Source organism: Ochotona princeps, chromosome 10 (assembly GCF_030435755.1).
Source record: "Ochotona princeps isolate mOchPri1 chromosome 10, mOchPri1.hap1, whole genome shotgun sequence".
NCBI lineage: Eukaryota > Metazoa > Chordata > Mammalia > Lagomorpha > Ochotonidae > Ochotona > Ochotona princeps.
In genome coordinates, this window is record NC_080841.1 from 44,269,504 (window position 1) to 44,291,638 (window position 22,135).

The 22,135-nt window shown below is 46.3% G+C and overlaps 1 protein-coding gene across 1 annotated transcript in view; it reads right to left on the reverse strand.

Moving 5' to 3' along the window:
• NID1 (nidogen 1) overlaps positions 1-22,135 on the reverse strand; it is a 74,912-nt gene that overhangs the window by 13,203 nt on the left and 39,574 nt on the right. Inside the window, exons 10-14 of the mRNA XM_058669379.1 lie at positions 21,530-21,655; positions 15,264-15,413; positions 14,252-14,374; positions 2,786-3,013; positions 669-841 (exon numbers count right to left, since the gene is read on the reverse strand). Coding sequence (XP_058525362.1) covers positions 669-841; positions 2,786-3,013; positions 14,252-14,374; positions 15,264-15,413; positions 21,530-21,655 — 800 coding nt within the window. The remainder of the gene's footprint in view (positions 1-668; positions 842-2,785; positions 3,014-14,251; positions 14,375-15,263; positions 15,414-21,529; positions 21,656-22,135) is intronic.

Genomic DNA, 22,135 nt, shown 5'->3' on the forward strand with positions numbered 1-22,135 from the left:
GAATATAGGGGGAGTGGCAGGAAGCAGCGGAGTAAACAAAGGAAGAAGAAAAGCCAAGCCGGAAGCTTGGTCTGAGACAGGTAATATGACATACAGGAGTCTTTTCCTGGATGTTTTTAGGAACACTGAATCAATCCTCATGGGGGCTGATGAACCTGGCCCCTGGCTCCGCCTCACTACAAGACCCTCACATCTCTCCGGCTGTGCCTTAACACTCACTGCCAGGGAATTCCCCCACCCTATCCCACATGTGAGGTCTTGGCAGAAGTTAGGGACCCAGATAAACAGAATGTCCTACACTTCCTCAAATGCACAGAAATCGCCCACTTCACTAAATGCAGCTCTGCCTGAAGCTTTCAAAAACCTCTAAGCCGGAGCTTGTTACTACCACAGGGCTGACAGAAAGCCTTTGAGATGAGTCATGATGAACTTTACAGGAATGGAAGGTGAGAGTCTACAGGTGCATGCATGCAGGTAAGATACCAAACTGTAAAGGCCCCACCTGGTCATCTCCAGGTACAGCCTTCTCATGTCCGGTCAGGAACTCAGGCCACCCAGAACCGTGAGAAATAGGAAACCCTGGTTCCAGGGATTGAGCTCAGCACCCTGCTTATTTTTCCAGGTCACTGAGTAGGAACTGTCACCAGGTACAATCAGCCAGCACTCACCGGCATGTGAAGTAATGCCTTGGCTTCTGTCTTCTTCATGGTGTTTCCATCCAGGGGTAGGTGTTCTATCTTTCCAGCCTGGGCAAAGAGTAAGTGGGTTCCCGGAGGCAGGGGGATCACAGCAGTAGGCAATGGGGGTCCAGGGTGAATTGGTGGAGCCACTGTACTCAGACCTAGGTCACAGGAGAGGTCAGTGAGCAAGACCTGCACATACACACACAAGTGCACACACTCATACATGTACATGCACAGTGTGCAAACACATCTGCACACCCAGTAGCATAACCTTCACAGTATCACAACCACACAGCCATACCATGCTCAGTGCACACCTAGAAGCACCTGCAGCAGAAAGTGCTCAACCAAAGGCCATTTGCAAAGAGGACCATGGGCCTCACATTCAAGGTCCAGTAGGGGAAAAGTGCATAGCCTCCCTCTTATCAAAAGTAACTTGGCTCTTCACACCATGCTTTGGGCACTGGGGCTGGTCACTAGTGAAGCCCACACTAGCAGCAGCAGCCTGAATGCCTGCCGCAGAGGAGTTACCTTCTAGCAGAAGCTTTGCTGGAGGAGCCTAGCACAAAGTTTTCCCTGTGTGTCCTGTGCCACAGCCAAAGGTCACGTCTGCCTTGGATGTGACAAGCAGGAATATGCTCCTTCTGGGCTCTGAAGAACTGCCCCCCCCCCCCCCAATGGCTGATCTTGATCCTTGGCATTGCTTTCTGACTCAGCTGACCAGAATGGCCCCAGGAGGGCCTGGAAAGCCTGTGCTGCAGAGAAGGAGCACTGACCAGGTACCAGGGGGCCTAAGACCTGGGTTTGTCACTCTCACATTGTGTGTATGCACCTCCCTGGGCTGCATCCTCTTCCTCCTTAAGTGAGGGAGCTGAGTCAGGTCATTGCCAAGGTCATTTCTAGTTCGTTCCCTTGTTTACCTTGCCTGTTATACCTGAACTAGTCCAGTCAACCTCTTTAGAATCCCCAGACTGCATCTATCTGCTTCAGACTCACTGCCCATACTTCCCATTTCTTACCTGGATTAAATGTGAGCACAGCAAGAGATGCTAAGGGCTCTTACATCTGCATCTCAGTTCCTGCCACCCAGCAGTGACATCGTTAAAAGTGCTATCTGCTTCATGTTGTCAGTGACCATTCAAAACCCTTCCAAATTCACTGGGCCCCTTGTTGCCCTCAGGACCACCGCCTAGGCTTCACAGCCTGGCATCTGATGGGTCCCTCCCCCATGACACTGCCAACCTGCACGTCTCAGCTTGTGTGGCTACCTGAAACACCTGCCTTTCCCATGGCTCATTCCCTACCCTGCTTACAAACCCGCTCCCTGTGCTGTGGTCAGCTAGCACCCTGTATCCTCCCAGCTGTGTGCCTGTCCCTGGGTACTCCAGGTAGTAGGCTCCTTCAGATATTGACAGTCCTGATGTTCAGCTAAGGTCGGCCAGCCATGTGAATTCATGCAGGCTGTGAGCACTTCACTATTTCTTAGCAGCTTTGTGGAAACATGGGATGGGTCCATTTATGATATATTACTAGGTAACCTGAGAGCAGAGATTCAAGGATGACTTAAGTCAGCTTTTGGCAACCTGTAACAATGTCCACTTCCCATTCTGCAACAGAAGCAGCATTTCAGAGCTGGAAGAACACTCCAGGCTGAATTTGCTCATATCTTCCAATGAGGCCAAGGCTGGATGAGGGCACATACAAGGCCATACAGCCCTGCTTGGCCTCAGACCAGGTCCCCAGCCCTCAGCACAGCATCTGCCCACTGCTATCTTTTTGGCTGTCTATACCTGGGATGTGAAAATTAACCAGAGAAACTCAAGGACCCTGACTGTGAAGGAGGTGAGTGCATGGACCCCACCATCTGAATGAGGATCTGGGGAAGGGCTGTCCCACCATCCCCACCCTGCTACCACCATCACAGTGGCAGTGCAACAGGTCCCACAAGAGACTGCCACAGAACACGCTGGCACATGGAAAATAAGAGGGAAGGTGAGGGGTTGGAGAGGAGCAGAGAGAGAGGCCGTGCAGGGAAGGGGGTGGGGAAGGGGAGCACCCACTCGGCCCAAGGCCTGCTGTCGCTCTGGTTGTCCTCCACTTACATGGGGGTCTCAGCCCCGGTCTGGTCCTGGTGCCTTCTATCTCACGGCCATCGCGATCCACACACCAGCAGTAGCCTGTGCTGCCGTGGCACTGGGTGGGCACGTAGTGGCCATGTTCGTCGCACTCGGGGACAAACAGGCCTGGTGGGCGGGGCCGTTGTGTGTCTGCTGCCCCCACGGATCCAAGAATGTGCTCCCGCTCCTGCTGGCACCGGGTCTTCTCCACCTCTGTCGGAGACAAACAGATGAGAACCATAGGCTGTGTCATCCTCCCAAGTTTGGGCCAGGGGAGCGGGGCCCACACCTTACTCAGAACCTGAGAGCTTCCTGCTCACCACGGCACTCAATTTTAACAGGTTTAAAACACCATGATTACTTCATCAATTTAACATTTAAGATGGTATGTACGTATTTTCCTTTACCCACCTAAAAGCAATTTTCTTTAGGAAAAACCTTAACTATTGAGGAATGTTTGGCATAACATACAGTAAAATGAAATACTTTCGAAACGAGTGATTCTGGGGCATTCAGTACACTCACAATGTTGTGTGATCTTGATCCAGTCTACGGCCATACCACCCTGAACATGCCCAATCTCGTCTGCTCTCGGAAGCTAAGCAGGGTCGGGCCTGGTTAGTACTTGGATGGAAGACCTTGATCCAGCTTTGACATATCTCCATCACTCTGGCAGGAAGGAAACGCCCCATTTGCCCAGATGCCAGCAACTGCCAACCTGCACACCCTGAGGACCCTGAGGGGGTCTCCCTTGGCGTGTTCTGGGCTCTGAGTGGGTCGGACTCTCTGTGCCCCTCCCTCAAAGAGAGCCTCCTGGGCTACGTTGGACTGGGCTGGGCTGGGCTAGGGGTGCACACAGGGAGAACAGGGCATGTCCCCAAGCCGCTCATAGTTTGGCCGCCAATCAGTGGGAGCCTGGGCAGAAAGTCACAGGATGTGGCAGACATGCAGAACTGGGCTTCGTGGAGCAGGGAGGACAGAGCATAGAGGAAAGACAGCTGCCTACCACCTTCTTTTTTAAATGACTGTAAGAATGTGGTTAAATAATTGACTCACTCTATTAAAAGGTAGAGAGAAAATAATTTCACTCTGTGGACCACAAAATTTCCTGTCATGCCTACCCAGTCCAGTGGCTGTACTGTGAAAGTTGCCAATGTCCAAGTGTGGTGATATTCCAATAAAACTTTATTTGCCAAAGCAAAGAAGGGGGCCAGATTTGGCTTACAGGGATTGTAGTTCACAATCCGATTTAGGGCTTTATTAGTTGCACTTTTATCATGTACTTGTGTTAGTCAATATTAATATACTTTAGTTCATTATAAAATATGTTGTAATTATACAAGATTACATATTTCTTGGAATTCTGTGCCTGAAAGGCTTTCTGGTTCTTCTCAATCTGGTGCCTTCTTGGAACCATCAACAATGCTGATGGCGCTCATGCCTCCATCTGCTCAATGGGGATGGCAGAAACAACAAGTCTCCTGGAATTTAATTCACAGGAGTAAGGTGGTCTATGACCAGACCATGCACACCGATGGGCTTCGATCTGCTCTCAAGAGTTCCTCAGTGACCATCTCCACAGCAGGCAGATCCAGCAACATCCAACAGGTGAGCTGCCAGCCAGTGGGTCAAGTGCCCTCTGTGTTGCCAGGTCACATGTTGGCATACAGACTGCAATGGCTTCCTTGATTAGCAGCAACCAGCATGCCAGAAAAAAAAAGTTTGTTGACTTGGCAAAGGAAACCTGGGTGTGCTTTTCTAGTCTAAAAACATGTGATATGAGGACGAGCCAAAAATGAATGAGCCACCTGGTTAGAATAAAAATGCCAGCTTTTGTACACTTCGGGACATAAAGCTTGTGGACTTTCTCAAGATCTTCCATTGGTACAGGGGTTTAGAGTTCCCATACAAGCTATCCCCATTCGTGAAGCCCGACACCATGAAGGAGTCGGAGGGAGGAACCTGAACAGATCCTCTGACAGGACACTGACTCTACAAATAAACGCAAGAAGCATGGAGGTAAATAACCCAGAAGAGGCTTTGGAATGTGACCCACTGGAATACACTTGGCTCGGGTTGGGGCAGACCAGGCTGAGTCGGTTCACGTCATCCACTGGCAAGCCCAAGTGCTGAAACTGTGTGGGGGCCTGGCCGGGTTTGGTTGCGATTAAAAAAAAAAAAAAAAAAAACAGTATAAAACACAAAATGCCAAGGTGAAATGGCCTGTGCTAGCAGGGAATGCAACACCCGACCAGCACTCCTCCCACTGGTTTAGGTGAGGGACGAGAGTGTGATGGGCAGAGCCGGGGAGAGATGCGATACTCATTGGTTCCAATAGAGGTCGGGGCTCAGAAGAGAACCAACCCAGGGGTTAAAACCATCAGCTGATCGGAGTGATGGATGGTGGCGGGCACTGTGCTTACTAGTAGTACATGTAGGAGCCTGGACTGGGAATGCCTCAAAGTTTTTTTTAGGGGGATTCCCCTGAACAAAATGGAGGAATCAAAGCATTAATCAAAAAAAGATGGAAAATGGAGTAGATGAATCAACCACCTCAGCTTTATGCTTGCAGCGGAAAACTGGACAAGGGGAAACCCTAAGATGGACTATGTCAATCAGTGGACTCTGCACCAGCCTCATCCTACCTGAACTGTTGCTGATGATATGTTGGAGCTTCTAATTGATCGAGGTGACGCTCTGCTGGCTCTGCCTACAAACCTGAGAGGGCCTCCCTAAGAGGCCGTTGAACTTGAACTGGACAAGTGGGATGCTGGACTCTGTATGGTGTAAACTTTTAATTAGGGAATCTCAACGGAACTTGAGCTGTGGTTATGCATCAAGGTGAAGGAATTCATGATGGGGGAAGGGTTTGGGGTGAAGGGGGGGGGAATCCCAGTCATGTAATGCAATGTAATTAATGAATAAATGAATATTAAAGAAAAAAAAAAAAAAAAACAAGCTATCCCCATTCACATAGAGACTTCACTGAATTGTCATTATCATCCTATGTGATTGATAGGTGTGGTCCAGGCCAGTGGAGAAAAGGAACTCAGGACTACCCTGAGGCCACAGCTCCAACTCTGGACTTCTGATCTAGCTCCCAATGCACGCTGACCTCAGATCTCTCTGGGTTCACATTTTCAGTGCCCATTAAAGCTGATGCACATGTGCGTTTAACCTACTAACTGCAATTTTCTCTCATTGACATCTGGACAAAGAGCTGCTTTCCCAACTAGAAAACAGGACTTGGTGTTAACCAAGCAGAGCTTTTAAGGGAGTACAGATTATCCCATTGCCATGTGGCTGACAGCTTTGTGTTCACATGGTGTTCAGCCAGCACACAGAATCTCAAGTGATCAGGCATTTTCCAGTGGAATTCTCAAGGGTGGTATCTAGAACTTACGAGGAGCAGGAGGAGGAAGCCTCAAGTCTGAGTCAGGAAAAGGAATTTCAGGCATGTTTATGGAAAGCTGTGATCTTGGAAAATTTCCTGGGATGGTTTCTTAGCCTGGCCAGCAAGCAATTGGGAGCAGACCAGGGGCTCTGGTGGGAGCCTCCTGCTGTGGGCTCCAGACCACCACCGGGGATTTTCCATCAAGGGCTGGATGGATATAGAGGCGAGCAGTCACAGAGACACAGGTTCTAGGCTTGTTTCTGGCTGATAAAATGATAAGCTTACCATCTAGCCTGGTCTGAAGTGGGAGGAAGCACTTAAGCCCTGATCCTTATCTGATGAATGCCAGGAAGCCTGGGCTGACTTTTCTTGCAAGGTAAGGGCCAAAGAGAATGAGGAAGAAAAGTAAGAAGAGAGCACATTGCTGAACTCTGGGTTTGCATTCCTTTCCCTTGTCTGATTAGATCTTTTTCTGTGTGTTCAGTTAGCAGTGACTATTGCAGTCTCTGGTATACTCAGTGGGGTGGGAAGATGGGAGGGGTGATATTTGTTCAAGAAATGTGGAGTTGCTCTGGGAAGAAATGATGGGAAGCCATGCCAGGACTTAGAGGCTACTTAAGAATGGAAACTGCATGAAGCGGGGCTGTTTATCCAATGCCTTCCCACACAGAATGTGAGAGAGAGAGAGGGAGAGAGAATATGAATTATAGAATCTTCCATCCTCTCGTCTACTCTCCAGTTGGCCACACTGCCAGGCCATGGCAAGAAGCTTCAGCTGGGTCTCCCACATGGATCCAAACACTTGGGTGGCCATCTTCCATCATTTTTCTCAGGCATGTAAGCAGGGAACTGGATAAGAGGTGGAGCAATGGAGACATAAACCAGTGCCCATATGGGATGCTGGCATCATAGGTGGTGACTTTACCCACTATGCCACAACACTACCATCAGATGCTAGTTCTTGAATAGCTCAAATGTAAATGAAAAGAAGGGATGGAGGAGGAAGCTTTTGGTAGACAAATGAACAGCACTGAACCTACAGTATTTATCACAAGTGTGGTTAAAAACACAAGGAAATGCAGGAATGGATTGGTACAAAAGCTGGGTTAGTGGTCACTCTTGGAGATGGAGAGCAAGGTTGAAATGGCTGCTGCTGAAGTTCTAATTCTTTCTTTTTATTGGAAAGGCAGATATACAGAGAGGAGGATAGGCAGAGAGAAAGATCTTCCATCCAATGATTCACTCTCCAAGTGACCATAAGGCTGGAGCTGAGCTGATCAGAAATCAAGAGCCACAAATTTCTTCTGGGTCTCCCATGAGAGTGCAGGGTCCCAAAGCTTTGGGCTGTCCTCAACTGCTTTCCCAGGCCACAAGCAGGGAGCTGGATGGGAAGTGGGTGCTCATATGGGATCCCAGTGCGTGCAAGGTGAGAATTTTAGCCACTAGCCTATCAGCTGGGCCCTGAAGTTCTAATTCTTGACCTGGGTGCTAGGCACAATCCTTGAGCTACACATTTGTTCTACATGCCTTTCTGTATCTATGTTTTATGATTAAAAAGTGGGAAGGGAAAGAAAAGGAAAAGGAGAAGGGAAGGCAACAATTCCAGATGACTATGATGAGAAAATAAATTATGAAGGCAAGGAGAGGGATGGGATATCAGCAAGAAAGGGGTAATGAGTTGAGAAAAGACCTCAATTTTACTTTTATTTGAAAGGCAAAGTGATAAAAAAGAGATCTCCCATTCACTGGTTCATGCCCTGAATGCCTATAACATCTGGGGCTGGGCCATGCTGAAGTCAGGAGCCCAGAACTCAACCTGGGTCCCCCACAGGGGTTTTAGGGATCCAACTAGTTGAACCATCACTACAGCCTCCCAGGGTGTACACATACAGGAAGCTGGAATCAGGTGGAGCCACAGTTCAAACTTAGGCCCTCCACGAGGAGACGCAGTGTTGTTTTCACGGTTGTCCCAAACTGTTAATTGTATTTAATATGTACATCTGTTTTGCTCTTAGAAAAGCAATCAAAGGGTAAGCAGTGTGGTACAGCTGGTTAAGGCACCGCTGGAGATGCCAGCATCTTGTGAGTCCTGGCTGCCCCACTCTCAATCCAGCTACCTGCTAATGTGCCTAGGAAAGCAATGGAAGATGGCCCAGGTGCTCAGGCTTCTGCCACTCACTTGGGAGACTTGGATGGAGTTCCTGGGAGAAGATCTCTGTCACTCTCCCTTTCAGACAATAAATAAGTTGGCATTTGGCTTTTTATATAAAAATAATTTGAGTCAACATTGGTGATCTTGAGGACTGTCTTCTTCGACAGGATCTGGATATGACTCAATTTTGAAAAAGAAAATGCTGTGAAAAATTCTTCCATATAAAGAATTCAAGAAAACTTTTTGGTAAACTAAGAAATTATTCAGTTTTCCATTCCTTGGTTATACAACAAAAAAGATGAATTAACAGCATTTCTAGAGCCCCTTCCAGCTTGGACTAGGAATTCTAGTTTCTTCACTTTGGGTTTGTTGGAAGCATAAACCATAACATAAACAACAGAAGCCTAAGAAACAAAAAGCTTGAACATGACATTATTTCTCCTTGAAGGAGTGCTAACTCCTTTAGGTTGCATTATCCTGAATGTCTTCATCTTGCCTTGCAGCCCTACTGTCTGAACTCTTCCATCTCGCTTCACTAAAGATGTGTGGTACGGATCTAGAGGAAACGTGCTGGTAAACACAGACATGGAACAACTACAGGCTCAGTGTTTGTCTTGCAGGGGCAGGCTTTAAATCTCCAGCTCAAGATGTTTAATGTCCCACTAACAAACTCCTCTACCGTACAAAATTCTAGTCACTGGTAGTTCCCAGATATTGTCCAGTCAAGGTCAGCATCTCCCTCACTCTTTAAGATGGGCTCCCTTCTCCCCACCTCCTGGAACTCACACTTTTTGGTAGTTACCCCATCACCACCACCGCTGTAAGAGTGCAGGCCTGAGATTAACAGGATCAGCTAAAGTGACTCCTCAACAGTAGTCTACAAAAGACACTGGCTTCCATCACAGGTTGAACCCTCCTGCATCCCCTCCCCCTTCGTCTGTCATCATTTGTTCTGGAAGCAGCCAGCTATCAGGCCTCGAAGAGACTCGTTGTGAGACCTGGGGGCTGGTCCACACCCCCATGGGTCCTGCGGTGGAAGCCCTGCTCTGCCTTCAGAGATGCTCTGTCCCTACCTGTCATATTGACAACAACCTCAGGCGAGGTTCTGAACCAGGACAGGCCTAGTGAGCTACTCCTAAATTCCTGACCACAGACACAGGGAGAAAATAAATGGTGATACTCTTAAGTGGGCTAGCTTTAGGGATACAGGATGAGTATTCCTTATTTGAAATGTCTGGAGACAGAACTGTTTCAGATTTTGGATTTGGGGGGTATTTGCATAAACTTTACCAGCTGGGCATTCTTAATCTGAAAAACCTGAAATGCTGCAAAACCTAAAATTTTTCTGACAAATTGGTACTCTAAAAATTTTGGACTTTGGAGCTTTTCAGATTCTGGGACTAGGGATATTCAACCTGAGCTTGTTATAAAACATCATTTAGCCAAGATGGTGGCTTCCAGCCTTTCTAGCTATAACTTAAGAAATACATTTGGCATTTCAGTGTACACAGACACATACATGCACCCTCAATCATGCACACCCTATACACATTTGCAAGTATATCTACAAGTACTGTTTCATGAAACAATACCTAATTCTGCTGCCTGTGTTCTACGTACTAGTATTTTCTAGGTCATTGCTTGCATTCATTTGATTCAAAAGAAAGTGATTAGAGCTTAGAGTAATCCACTAAGCTGGTTTCACAACCCCTACCTGGGCTGTGGGAAACAGTATAGAAGTTCAGAGGGGAGCAAACTGTGGTGATTTGTCTTGTCATCAATCAACACTGTAGCAGCCAGCATATTAACTAATCTGTAAAATGATCAATTCAGGTTTTTGTTTTTGTTTTTGGCTTTTTTTGAACCAGACCCTTCTCTACAGAATAAGTATCAAATAAGTGCTGTTCAGCCTTCGTTACATTGAGCACCAGGAGTCGAGATGATTCTATAAATTATTTGTCTCTCAGGAACACTTCACAAAATATTTCAGGCATACAAAACTTAGAATACAATGAAAATTGGGCCCGGCGGCGTGGCCTAGTGGCTAAAGTCCTCGCCTTGAAAGCCCCGGGATCCCATATGGGCGCCGGTTCTAATCCCGGCAGCTCCACTTCCCATCCAGCTCCCTGTTTGTGGCCTGGGAAAGCAGTTGAGGATGGCCCAAGGCTTTGGGACCCTGCACCCGTGTGGGAGACCCGGAAGAGGTTTCTGGTCCCGGCATCGGATTGGCGCGCACCGGCCCGTTGCAGCTCACTTGGGGAGTGAAACATCGGATGGAAGATCTTCCTCTCTGTCTCTCCTCCTCTCTGTATATCCGGCTTTCCAATAATAATAAAATCTTTTAAAAAAAAATACAATGAAAATCTCTGTATTTCAGTCTAGCTGTGGAGTAACACGTTAGAGACACAAATGTAGCTCCTTAGCTCCTGTGCTTTGGTCTGAATGCCTATGTTTCCCCACTCACATGAGATGGGTCTTTGGAAGGCGAGAGATCTTGCAGGTGGAGCTGTGTCCCTATACAAGAGGCCCCAGAAAGACTCTCCCCCATCCTGCCATGTGCAGTCCTCTGGCTATCTAGGTACTTAGAAGCAGACCCTCACCACACCCTGAACTTGCCAGCACCCTGATCTTGGACTTCTCAGCCTCTGCAACTGTGAGAAACAAATTCCTATTGTTTACAGGTTACCCAGGCAGGAGTGTTTGTTAGAGCAGCCTGAACACCAAGACAAGCCCTCCCTACTCACAATCAGTTCCCTCCATTAGAGGTAGCGGTCACACAGACATTTTGTTTCTCATTCTCATGCATTGTGTAGTTTTCTAACATGTGTCTATTTACAGGTTTAGATTTTCTATAGGTTTTATCATCCTGTACATATATTTTGCTGGTTTTTCTCATTGTCATACAGTTTTGCAGTTTATCCATGAACTCCAGTCTGGTCAGGCTAGCTGCTGAATGTTATGGTGTAGGCTTCTGCTCCAAGACCTCTGTGCATGGCTGATACCCACTGAAGTTTCTGCGATCACAACAGGACTGGGCACCTCTAGTGTATGCTACGCATGCTGCTCTCTCTTTGAGTTAATAAGTAGATGATGAGTTTCTGAAGGGAATGAGATTAAAGAGATAGACAATCCTGGAAAACAGCTCTCATTGGGCTTGTTCTTGTTCTCTCTTTGTATGCAAGTCCACAGGACTGGATTTGTTTCTATTCTGTCAACAGAGCTTTAACAAGGGGACATGGAGTCAGGTTAAAAAAACAAACAAACAAAAATGATAAAATAAAACATTTGATTTTCTTTGAATTAGAGATGTGAAGTGAGCCTAAGGAAACAATGAATGTTAGTCATTTTAAATAGCTGTTGGAATGTCTTGACACACATGATCACGAACTTGACTTTGTGAAATTTGCCTATTAAAAGCTATGAGCACCGTGCTTGCTAGAACATACAAGAATCTGGTCTGGGAATAACTCAAAGTTTCTTTGGGGAGCTCCCCAATCGAAATGTCGGACTCAGAACCCTAGCCAAGAAAAGACAGAGGACAGAAGAAGTCAATCAGCCACGTCAGCCATATGTTGGCAGCGAAACACTGGGCAAATGGAGACTCTATGATGGACTATGTCAATCAGTGGATTCTTCAACGACCTCATCGTGCTTGGAGTGGCGAGACTGGCAGCGATTCATAACTGGTGAACTATCAAAACTACTTAAGCAAGTATTTCAGAGCATGCCCCACATCCAGGACTTGGGGTGGGTGGGAAACTGGGTGGGGCCTCTCCCTCAATAACCCCCTTTACCTCAGATACATGAAGGAAACAATATGGAAATAATAGTCTTACCCACTTCCTATAGTCATTGAACCTTTTTACCATAATTAACTATGTTTACAAAGATTGTCAAAAATATAATAAAAAAATGCAATAAAAAAATAAAATAAAAGCTATGAGCAGTGCTGCAGTGTTGTGATCCCTGTCTAGGCTCATCTAAGCCAGGGAGTTGGCATGTTTCTGTCAGGGGCCAGCCAGGTGGCTTTTCAGACTTTCTAAGCTTTGTGGGTTTCATAGTCTCTGACACAGCACCGAACTCTGCCTTTGTAACATGACAGAGGCCATATGTGTGGCTGTGTTCCAATAAAACTTCATTTACAAAAACAGACCACAGGCCAGATGTACAGCATGATGACCTTTGTTCTAAGCAGAAGAAAGCAGCATAGATTAGCAACATGTGCGATGATGTGTCAAAGTTTAGACTATAATCTAATATTTCCTCCTTTTAGATCAGCAGCCCTTCTAAAAAACAGTCCTAGTGAGAGCATGGGTAAATAAACACTTTCATAAACTATTGGGAAGAATGGAAATGGGCGTGTTCACTTATTTTTTCACCAACTTCTAACAGCTGTGAGCTCCACCGTCGCCATGGCCTCCACTGGGCACCAAGAACATAGAGATAAAACTCAGCCACCTCCTGGCCTCCATGTGGTCCTGGACCAGTGATGCACACGGACATCTAACATATAATTAACCACTTCAGAATGTGAGAGGAAGAAAATTCCACTGTTTTCTTATTGAAAACATGTTTAGTGGCATGACTATATCTGACCAGCACTAGCTGTGGTAATTAAAAATAAACACAACTGGCAAACTCCAGCTTAATATGTCACACATTTTTTCCATCCATCTCAGGTCAGAACGTGGTGAGGTGGAGAAAGCTGAAGCTGGACTCAGAGTGCACCCAATACACTGGGTTTCAGTACCAGCTCTGGCATCTCCTGCCCGGATGATCTTGGCTATGTCTTTTTCCTTTCCCATTTTGGCATCTTCTGTGAGCCTGAAGAGTCCTTGTCCTTACTTTAAAAAGACAGCTCTGAGCATGACATGAACCAGCACCCGTGAAGCACCAGGCACACAGCAAGACCTTCACATAGGAGCAGCCAGCGGTGTGTGCAGCTGTTCAACAGCATGCGTTGAGTGTCCCAAGTTCCCTGACGTAGGCCAGGAAGTGCACTGCATGATCCTTAGGCTCTGACAAGATGCCTTTGAGTCTCAGGACACTGCCAACTTGAGAACACAGACCATGTCATGGAGGCCTCAGTCTGCACCTGCACCCCATGCCACAATCCTGTGCTGGCTGACTGTGTCAATTTGAATGGGCCACAAGGTGCACAGCTATTTGATCTAACATCATTCTATGTGTTTCTGTGAGGCTGTTTTGGATGAGATGAACATTTCACTGAACAGACTCAGGCCAGCAGATTTGGCTCCTTCATGTAGTGGGCTCGTCCATTGAGCTGAAGGCCTGAATGGAACAAAAAGACTGACCTCCCCCTGGGTAAAAGAGAGGATTCCTCCTGACAGCCTCTGAGCTAGGACATCATTTTTTCTGCACTTGCAGGCTGGGATGGAACCATTCACATTTCCTGGTCCTCAAGTCTGTCAGCCAGCAGCAGCTCTCCTGGTTCTGAGATCCTCCTACTTGAACTAGGTGAAATCTTCAGCTTCCCTGGTCTGCTTCTTGATAATGCAGATACTTGGGGCTTTCCACTTCCTTTACCTTTACATACATACATACATATATATACCTATGTATATACTTGTATGTACATGTGACCATGTATGCCTTAATGGATCCCTGTGGTTGTTTCTTTGGAGAACCTGACAAACAACCCAGGTCACATTGGCTGCACTGCTGGCTCAGGACACAAGGACAATTAACCCCCAGGGCTGCCAGCATGGGCATGGTCCACATGGGTGACACCAGTCCCCATCCCCCAATGATCTGTCACCTTCTCCATCTTAGAACGTTCTGCAGAAATACCCACTTTGTACCTCTCCAGCTCCCCCAGAGCCTTGAACATAGCACTCATGGAGGTAACCATGAGCTACCAACACCAAATGTCCCATCACCTTACCTCCAGGCACACAATGGAAGCCATCACCCTGGTAACCAGGTTTGCACTGGCATGTGAAGGAGCCTGGAGTGTTGTAGCAGAAGGCCTCGGGGTGGCACCGGCTTGGCTGGCATTCATCCACATCTGCAAGACAGCCCAGGGACAATGAGATTCTTCCAGAAGTGGTTTACAGCTCATTGAACATGAATTTTCAAAAAACTAACTCCCCAATTTCTATCTTGTGCTTTTATAAGCATTCTGCCCATTGATAACAACATTTGTTCATTAAGAACCAACTTGCAAAAAGGAAGAGAGGATTTCTTTGCATTGCAAAATGGCCTCTCCTGTCACTGATAAGAGTTTCCAAAATGGCTTAGCATTTAGAGACAGAGTATTAATTGCTTGACAGCAAAACTTCAGATATGAGCAAATCCACATGTTCAATAATGATGGGAAGGTATATTAGAAATTATCTTCTAAGGAAGTTTGGCTTTTTCAAAAAAATTATGGCATATTATCCAGTAATTCTGCAAACCATGAGATCCAGGTACCCTGTTTATTGGTTGTCTTCTCTAAAGTTACCTTTAAAGCACCCTGACAACCAGTAAGGTGCAGTCCTTCATTTATTCAATCAGCGAACTTTGCTTTTAGAGACAGAGCAGGCCAAGTGAATAAACAGAGAAAGCTTATTAAATCAAAGGTTGGACTTTAAGCTCCATTCATGTCAGAATTGTTTGTCTTCTTGTGAAATTCAAACAACATCCTCTTCCTGGGAGAGAGCAGGTGTCTAATTGTTGCTTGAATGAGCAAGTCACATAGAACACAATAGTTTTTGGGGAGCCCAAATGTCTTCACCAATGAAAACAATCCCCAGAAAAGACATCAGGCAAGCAGCACATCTGCCCAACAGAGCTACTGAGTAATTCTCTCTCACATTCCACTGGTGGGGATAGAAAGCGAGTTAGTAACTCATACAGAGTAAATACCACCCAGGGAATAGACTCCTCAAGAAAGAATCACACCAATCACGCACCATGGCAGGCTCGGCCATCCCCAGAGAAGCCCGGCAAGCAGGAACAGGTGTAGGAAGAGCCTCCTGTGTAGACACACTGGGCCCGCTGGGGTATGTCACAGTCATGGAGGCCGGTTACACAGTAGTTGATGGGACGCTGGTCTACAACAGCTTCAGAATCAAAGTTGACACACACCATTAGAACAAGGTCCCTGAGCAGGCCCACTGCTCTTCCAACCTCCCTCCAAACAAATGTGTTAGTCCAGTGGGACTTCATAAAGAGGAACTTGCCTGGACCCCAGGCTCTCGATCCATGGCCTTGAGTTTATGCAAGGCACACACAGGCTCATCTCATGGCCTTGGGTAAATCACGCAACTTCTCAGAGTCGCATGACCTTCTTCTGTAGGGCAGGAATAACTTTTAGCATGCAAAGTACAGGGATGCCTGCAGGTAACTATAACTTTCTAACATGCTCTAATGATAGCACTTGTAGAATGAGGGTTAAGGAGGTAGGCAAGTGACACAGAGGCCCTGGGCTGCTGTCTCCAGTTGGGTTTTAATGGCTGAGGTCCAGAGGGTGATTTCCAAAGACTGGATTGTTACTTTAGGGCTCCTCAGGCCACCATTTTTTCTTATGATTTTCTAAAAAAGCACTGAAACCCATAACAGGGACCCACCCCTCGCAATGTCAGACTCCTTGTTCCTCAGTATGGGGTTCTTTCAGATGTAAGAGGATTCATCTTACTTCCTGATGAGTAATCTTCCCCAAATTCATTCCACCTTATCCTACCTTAAGTAGAGAAGGAAGGAGAGGGCAAGAGAGAGGGAGATAGGAGGTGTGGAGAGACAGAGAAATCTAAGAGGACAGCAAGGAGTAGGTTCTTCAAATGCCTGGGCCAAGTACAAGGTTACCAAACAACTGGAGGCGTGGGCTATGCACTTGGCACCTGGTGTCTTTGACTCCTGAGGTCAAAACCTTAAGCTGACTTCTGTGGGACTGGCCCCACTAAGCAGAATCTTACAAAATGAAATTTGGCCAGGTAACTGCAACCAATAGTCCAAACTTCAGGCCAGACCATAGTAACCCACAACACAGGAACTCAGTCCAAGAACATACTCCAATTTCCTTGAACCCTTCTCCTCTTGCCACCCTCACTTCCACCTGTTTCTTATTTTTTAATTTAAAAATATATTTTTTTTATTTGAAAGACAGAGAGACAAAGCCCCTCATCCACTGGTTTACTCTCCAGATACCCACAATAGGCATAGCTGGGTTCGGCCAAAACTAGGAGCTTAGAACTCCATCAGAGACTAAGTAGTTAGTTGTCACCTGTTGCCTCCCAGAAGGCATCTCAGCAGACAGCAGGCATAGGGAGTAGAACAGGGACTCAATCTCAGATATTCAAATAGCAGATGTACGGTTTCTGAGGGCTGGCTTAGCAACTGTACCAAACACCCTCTCAAACCCACCACTTCTTGCATGCTTTTCTCCAGGATTTTCTTCCTCCCAACCCCTTAGTTAGCAATAGGTGACAGGTAAGACTACTAGAGATTTGGGACCCAATGACTCTACCAATAAAAGGTAGGAAGAATAAATTCCTACCACAAACATTATAACCAGCAGTGGGTCTTCCATCAAGCATGTTCACAGCTTCCAGCAGGTCCCCCAGTGTCCACTGAACAGCCTAGGTATCTCACTGCTTCCGTCCTGCTGGCAGGGACAGTTTTATTGCAGGCGCATACAGGTTTGATCTTTACCCACTTGGTCTTCATGATCACCTGTGTTGTTTTTTTCTTGAATCCTCACATCATTTATAGAAAAAAGCAGTTTGTAACTGAATTTTTTAAGGTTGGATTATCATTTATCTAAGATAGTTTTTTGCAACAGTGCAATTGCATTCTAACAGAAGTTTTAGTGTCAGCTTTACAATTCTAATAGAAGCAACTCTATCTTTTTTATTTTAAAAATAAATAAAGCAAGGGCTGGCACTGATGCATACCAGGTTAAGCCACAGTCTGCAATGCTGGCATCCCATATGGAACCCAGTTTATATGCCCTCTGTTCTGCTTCTGACCCAGCTCCCTGCTAACAACATGCCTAGGAAGCAGCAGATGCCCCAAATGCTTGAATCCCTGCCACACATATGGAAAACCAGGACGGAATTCCTGGCTCCTAGCTTCAGCCTGGTCCAACTCTGGCCACTACAGCCAGTTGGTGGAGTGAAATAATGAATAAAGGATCAATTCCTTCCTTCCTTCCTTCCTTCCTTCCTTCCTTCCTTCCTTCCTTCCTTCCTTCCTTCCTTCCTTCCTTTTTAAAGATTTATTTATTTTTATTAGAAAGAGCTTTACACAGAGAAGGAGTGAGAGAGAGAAAGGTCTTCCACCCACTGGTTCACTCTCCAAATGGCTGCACTGTCTAGAGCCAATCCAAAGTCAGGAGCCAGGAGATTCTTCTGGGTCTCTCACATAGGTACAGGGTCCCAACGCTAAAGGCCATCCTTCACTACCTTCCCAGGCCATAATCAGGGAGCTGGATGGGAAGTGGAGCAGCTGGGATACAAACTGGTACCCATATGGAATCTTAGCTCTTGTGGGGGAGTAAGGGGAGGGGGAAGAATAGCCAATTGAGCCATTGTGCCAGGCCTCTCTTTCTTTCATAACTTCACCTTTCAAATAAATAAAATTAAAAAAAAAAATAAGCTGATGTGTTCTCAGCTTGGGATAGGAAAGCATTTCCGAAGGGTTCTCTTTGGCCATGGCACTTTCACAGCCCCTGTAGTTGCTCTCCAGTCTTCATGGAGACAGTCATGCTGCTCATGACAATCATCCGAAAAGGAGCCATGAGAAACCAGGACAGCCAGTGACTTATGAGCACAAAAAAAGAAGCTGCTGCTCCGTCAACCTCAAGGGGATCTACCACACAAGAGGAAATGCCAGTATGTGCAGCTCCATTTTCCTTGAGGCTCCTAATTTGCAATTTCCCTGTAATGGGATGCTGCAGGAAAGACAGAGAGGAAAGTCTTAGAAAACAGAGAAAACTTACAGTGGAAATCAGAAAGATGGTCAGTTTTTGGAGTTTTACTTTCCTGATATTCCATTTCTTTCTTTTTAAAAAAGAAAAAAAAGATTTTTTTTTTTATTGGAAAGTCAGATTTACAGAAAGAAGAAAGACAGAAAGATCTCCCATCTGTTGGTTCATTCCCTAAATAGCCACAATGGCTGGAATTAAGCTGATCCATAGCCAGGAGCCAGAGCTTCTTCTGGATCTCCCACATGGGTGCAGGGTCCCAAGGCTGTCCTGAACTGTTTTCCCAGGTCATAAGCAGGAAACAGGATGGGGAGTGGAGCAGCAGTGACATGAGCTGGTGCCCAGATGGAATCCTGGCATCTGGAGGTGGAGGATTAGCCAACTGAACCTTCTCCATTTCTGAACCCTGGAAAAGGACTGTGTCCTGATCCAGAATGTTCAGATGAGGGGTGGCCAGCCTGGAGATGTTGACAGGTTCCTGAGAGACACCTGCAGGCAGGTGGGGGCTTGGAGATGAGATGCATAAGAGAATGAAGGACATGTCAAGAGGAAGAAAGACAAATCAAGGAAGAGAAGGTATTTACAAATGGGGAAAAGGACAGAGCAAGAAGTCCACAGTGATTTCACACAGCTTTGTTAGTATTAATTCTAAAATTAAGACCACCACAGCATTTTCTGATGGTGTAACTGATGAAGCAGCAAGAGTAGGAGCACTGCGTGAGTCCAGGCTCGACAGAGCCAGGTAGCACAGCCTTTTGCTTAAACCTGACCCTCTTCCCGCCATGATACGAAGGATGCACAGATACCCATGTGCGCAGTAAGTGAAATTCCAAATTAGATCATGGTAGCCACACATATCCGGCTAGTACCACAGGGCCATGTCCACGCAGAGGGGCGGTGTGCTTTCAGGGTAAAGTGACTTATGGCCAAGCTGAAGTCTATCTTTTCCTCCATTACAAATATGTTTTGCAGATTTCAGAAAATGGGAGATCCCAGGTTTACGGAAAGTGCCAGTCAGAGCAGTGCACCAAGCCATTCTCCCATGATGGAGACACTAGCTCACAGAGTTCCCTCTGGCAGACCACATGCCTGCCTGAGCCCCCAACGTCACACGGCTGGTTGGGTGCAAAGAAAGGCTCCCCAAATGCCAGAATTTTTCCTTTACCCTTCTCTGTTGTGACTGGTGGAGAAACTTCCCTAGCCCTAAGTTTCCAGCCTAGGAGACCACCATAACAAGCAATTCCAAGAGAGATTAAATGACTCGCTCAAAGGCAAGCCAGAACCAGTATTCAAATACATCCAGGCAGACTTGGACTCGCACAGTGAGCCATCTGCCTACACAGTCTCACATGTAAAGGGGTGAACAGCATAGCAGAATAGGCCTGTTGCAGTCAGGTGGGAATTAGGAAACCTCATGAGGCCAGGCCTCAGCAAGATATAGTGATCATCCAGGGGCATTTATGTTTATAGATGAGCAATGCAACCAACTATTTAAGTTAAATTTTACTGAGAATTTGATGTCTTGAGAAAAGGCAAGCTGGTGGGCATCAGGAAGGAACAAAAAACCTGCTCACAGATTCCCTGTGTCTGCCCCAGGACTTCATAGGAAGTAAACTAATCACATCATTTTACAGACAAGGGGCTGAGGTCAGGGGGCACAGGGCATAAACTGTCTTCCCCAAGGGACATTAACACAGCACCTGTCCTGCTCCCTGCCCCATCCCTCCAGTGACCAGAAACGTCAACAGTGGTTGGACCCAGAGAACCAGGTCATCCTGTCTCACATGCACCTGACCCAGGATGGATTACTGACTGAACATGTCACCACCCCAGGGACAAAGCATAATGGAAATGCTGTTAACACTAAAGCCTGAAAAACAGGGATGGAAGTCAGGACAAGTACAGAGAAAATAAGAAAGAAGAAAAAAAGTGCCTTTAATTGAGCTGCAATCTCAGCTCTCTGCACAAAGAGAATTGGCCTGGCCAAGAGCACAGATGTTTGGGTCACACTCAACACATGAGCACGGCGTGTTCTCTCCCGCCCTCAAGACGCCACTACATCCTGGGACAACAGCCACCCTGTCTCCTGAGTTTTAAGACAGGGCAAAGAGCAAGTTTCTAGAGTTCAGCAAACAGCAAAGCAGGGGCCAGAGATGGTTGCTGAACCCAGCGCAAGAGGAATTTGTTTTCAATTGGAGATGATGTTGAGCACACAGGGCCTCCTCAGTGTTTGGTTCTACAGACCTGAAAATATCTGAGACTCTTTGAGTTTAACATTCTTGAAATTAACATGTCAAAACACAGCAGGAAAAAAAAAGGTGGAAAAATGGAAACAACCTGGTACCCGGTGCTTGGCCTATCATCATCACCATCACCTGAATTATCCTTAGGCATAAGCACCAGCAGATTAAGGAATAGCACCAAGTTACTTCAAGAAGGCTAAGGAATTAGGCTGGACATCATAATTTAAAAAATTAAAATCCATAAATATAATGGTCTCAAAGGGGAATTTTGCATATAACTCAAGTAGAATTCAGCTTAAGACAGGTAATAACAAAACAATGTCTAGAAGGAGTGGTCCTTCCATGTGAATATGACAACAGCTCCTGGAATCATACTGAACTAGTCACAAGAAGTTCCAAACATAGGGGCCAGTGCTGTGCAACAGTGAGTTTAGCCACTGTATTGCAAGGCCCAGCATCCCATATCAGAGTTCGAGTTCAAGTCATGGCTGCTGCTCTTCTGATCAAACTCCTCTCTAATGTATCTGGAAAGGTCATGGGGGACGAGGGCATAAGTGCTTAGACCCTTGCCACCCACATGAGAAACCCAGATTGAGTCCCAGGCTTTGGTATGGCCCAGCTCTGGATGTTTCAACAATCTGGGGAGTGAACCAGTGAATGAAACATCTCTCTCTCTTTCTCTGTCTCTCCCAGCTCCACTTACAGCAATTCTGACTTTAAAATAAATAAATATTTTTAAAAAGAAACAAGGATAAGACAGAAGCTTGTGACAGGTGAACTGATGGCTCCTAGGATGAACAACATCACTGCCTACTCCTTGTAGTTGTGACTCCCCTAGCTAACTGGAGGATGGGGCTCAGTCTGATTCATCTTTGTAAATTCCCCTTCCTGCTGCCACACGGGGATCCTTGCATCCTGGCCAAGACCATCATCTGTGACGACACCTTGTATTTGCATTGGGGCCATCATAGAGCATAGGAACAAAAGTTTGACAGTCACCTGGGGAACTTACCTACACACGTTCCCTGGTCAGAAAACTGGTAGCCCTCCACACACTCACAGCGGAAGGTGCCTGGGTGGTTGTTACAGATGGCGTGGCTCCCACACACTGACGGCTGCTCTGCACATTCATCAATGTCTGCAAAAAAACATTTTAAAAACTCCTCTTCAAACATCAAAGATTTGGATAAAACAAAGTATTTTTGTCTGAGAATAGGTCAATGTTTGAGCAAATGTTTCTTGATTATAAAGGAAGTGTGAAACAGGCTGGCTTCCTGTGCACCACTTTGGAGAGCAAGATTCAGGTCTTTTGTCTGAGTGAAGGTGTCTTCTCCCCAGCCCCTCCTGGAGGTTGCTAGAGAGGCTGGGGCCCATGCAAATGAGGCAGTCACATCAGCCTAGCAAACGTGTGAGAAGGTCACCAGAGACAAGTGTCTGGATTCTGAGCAATAATTCAAATTTGTGATTGTTCATAAAGGTTACCTTTCTTGAATTGAAGTCACAAGGAAAAGTTGTCCTGTTCAAAGCCTAACTGTGAAGTTCTAAGTGTTCTCTTAAGTTTGATGGACTTGTAGAAAGCTGCTCATGTGTTATTCTGTAAATGAACTAACCAGTAGGA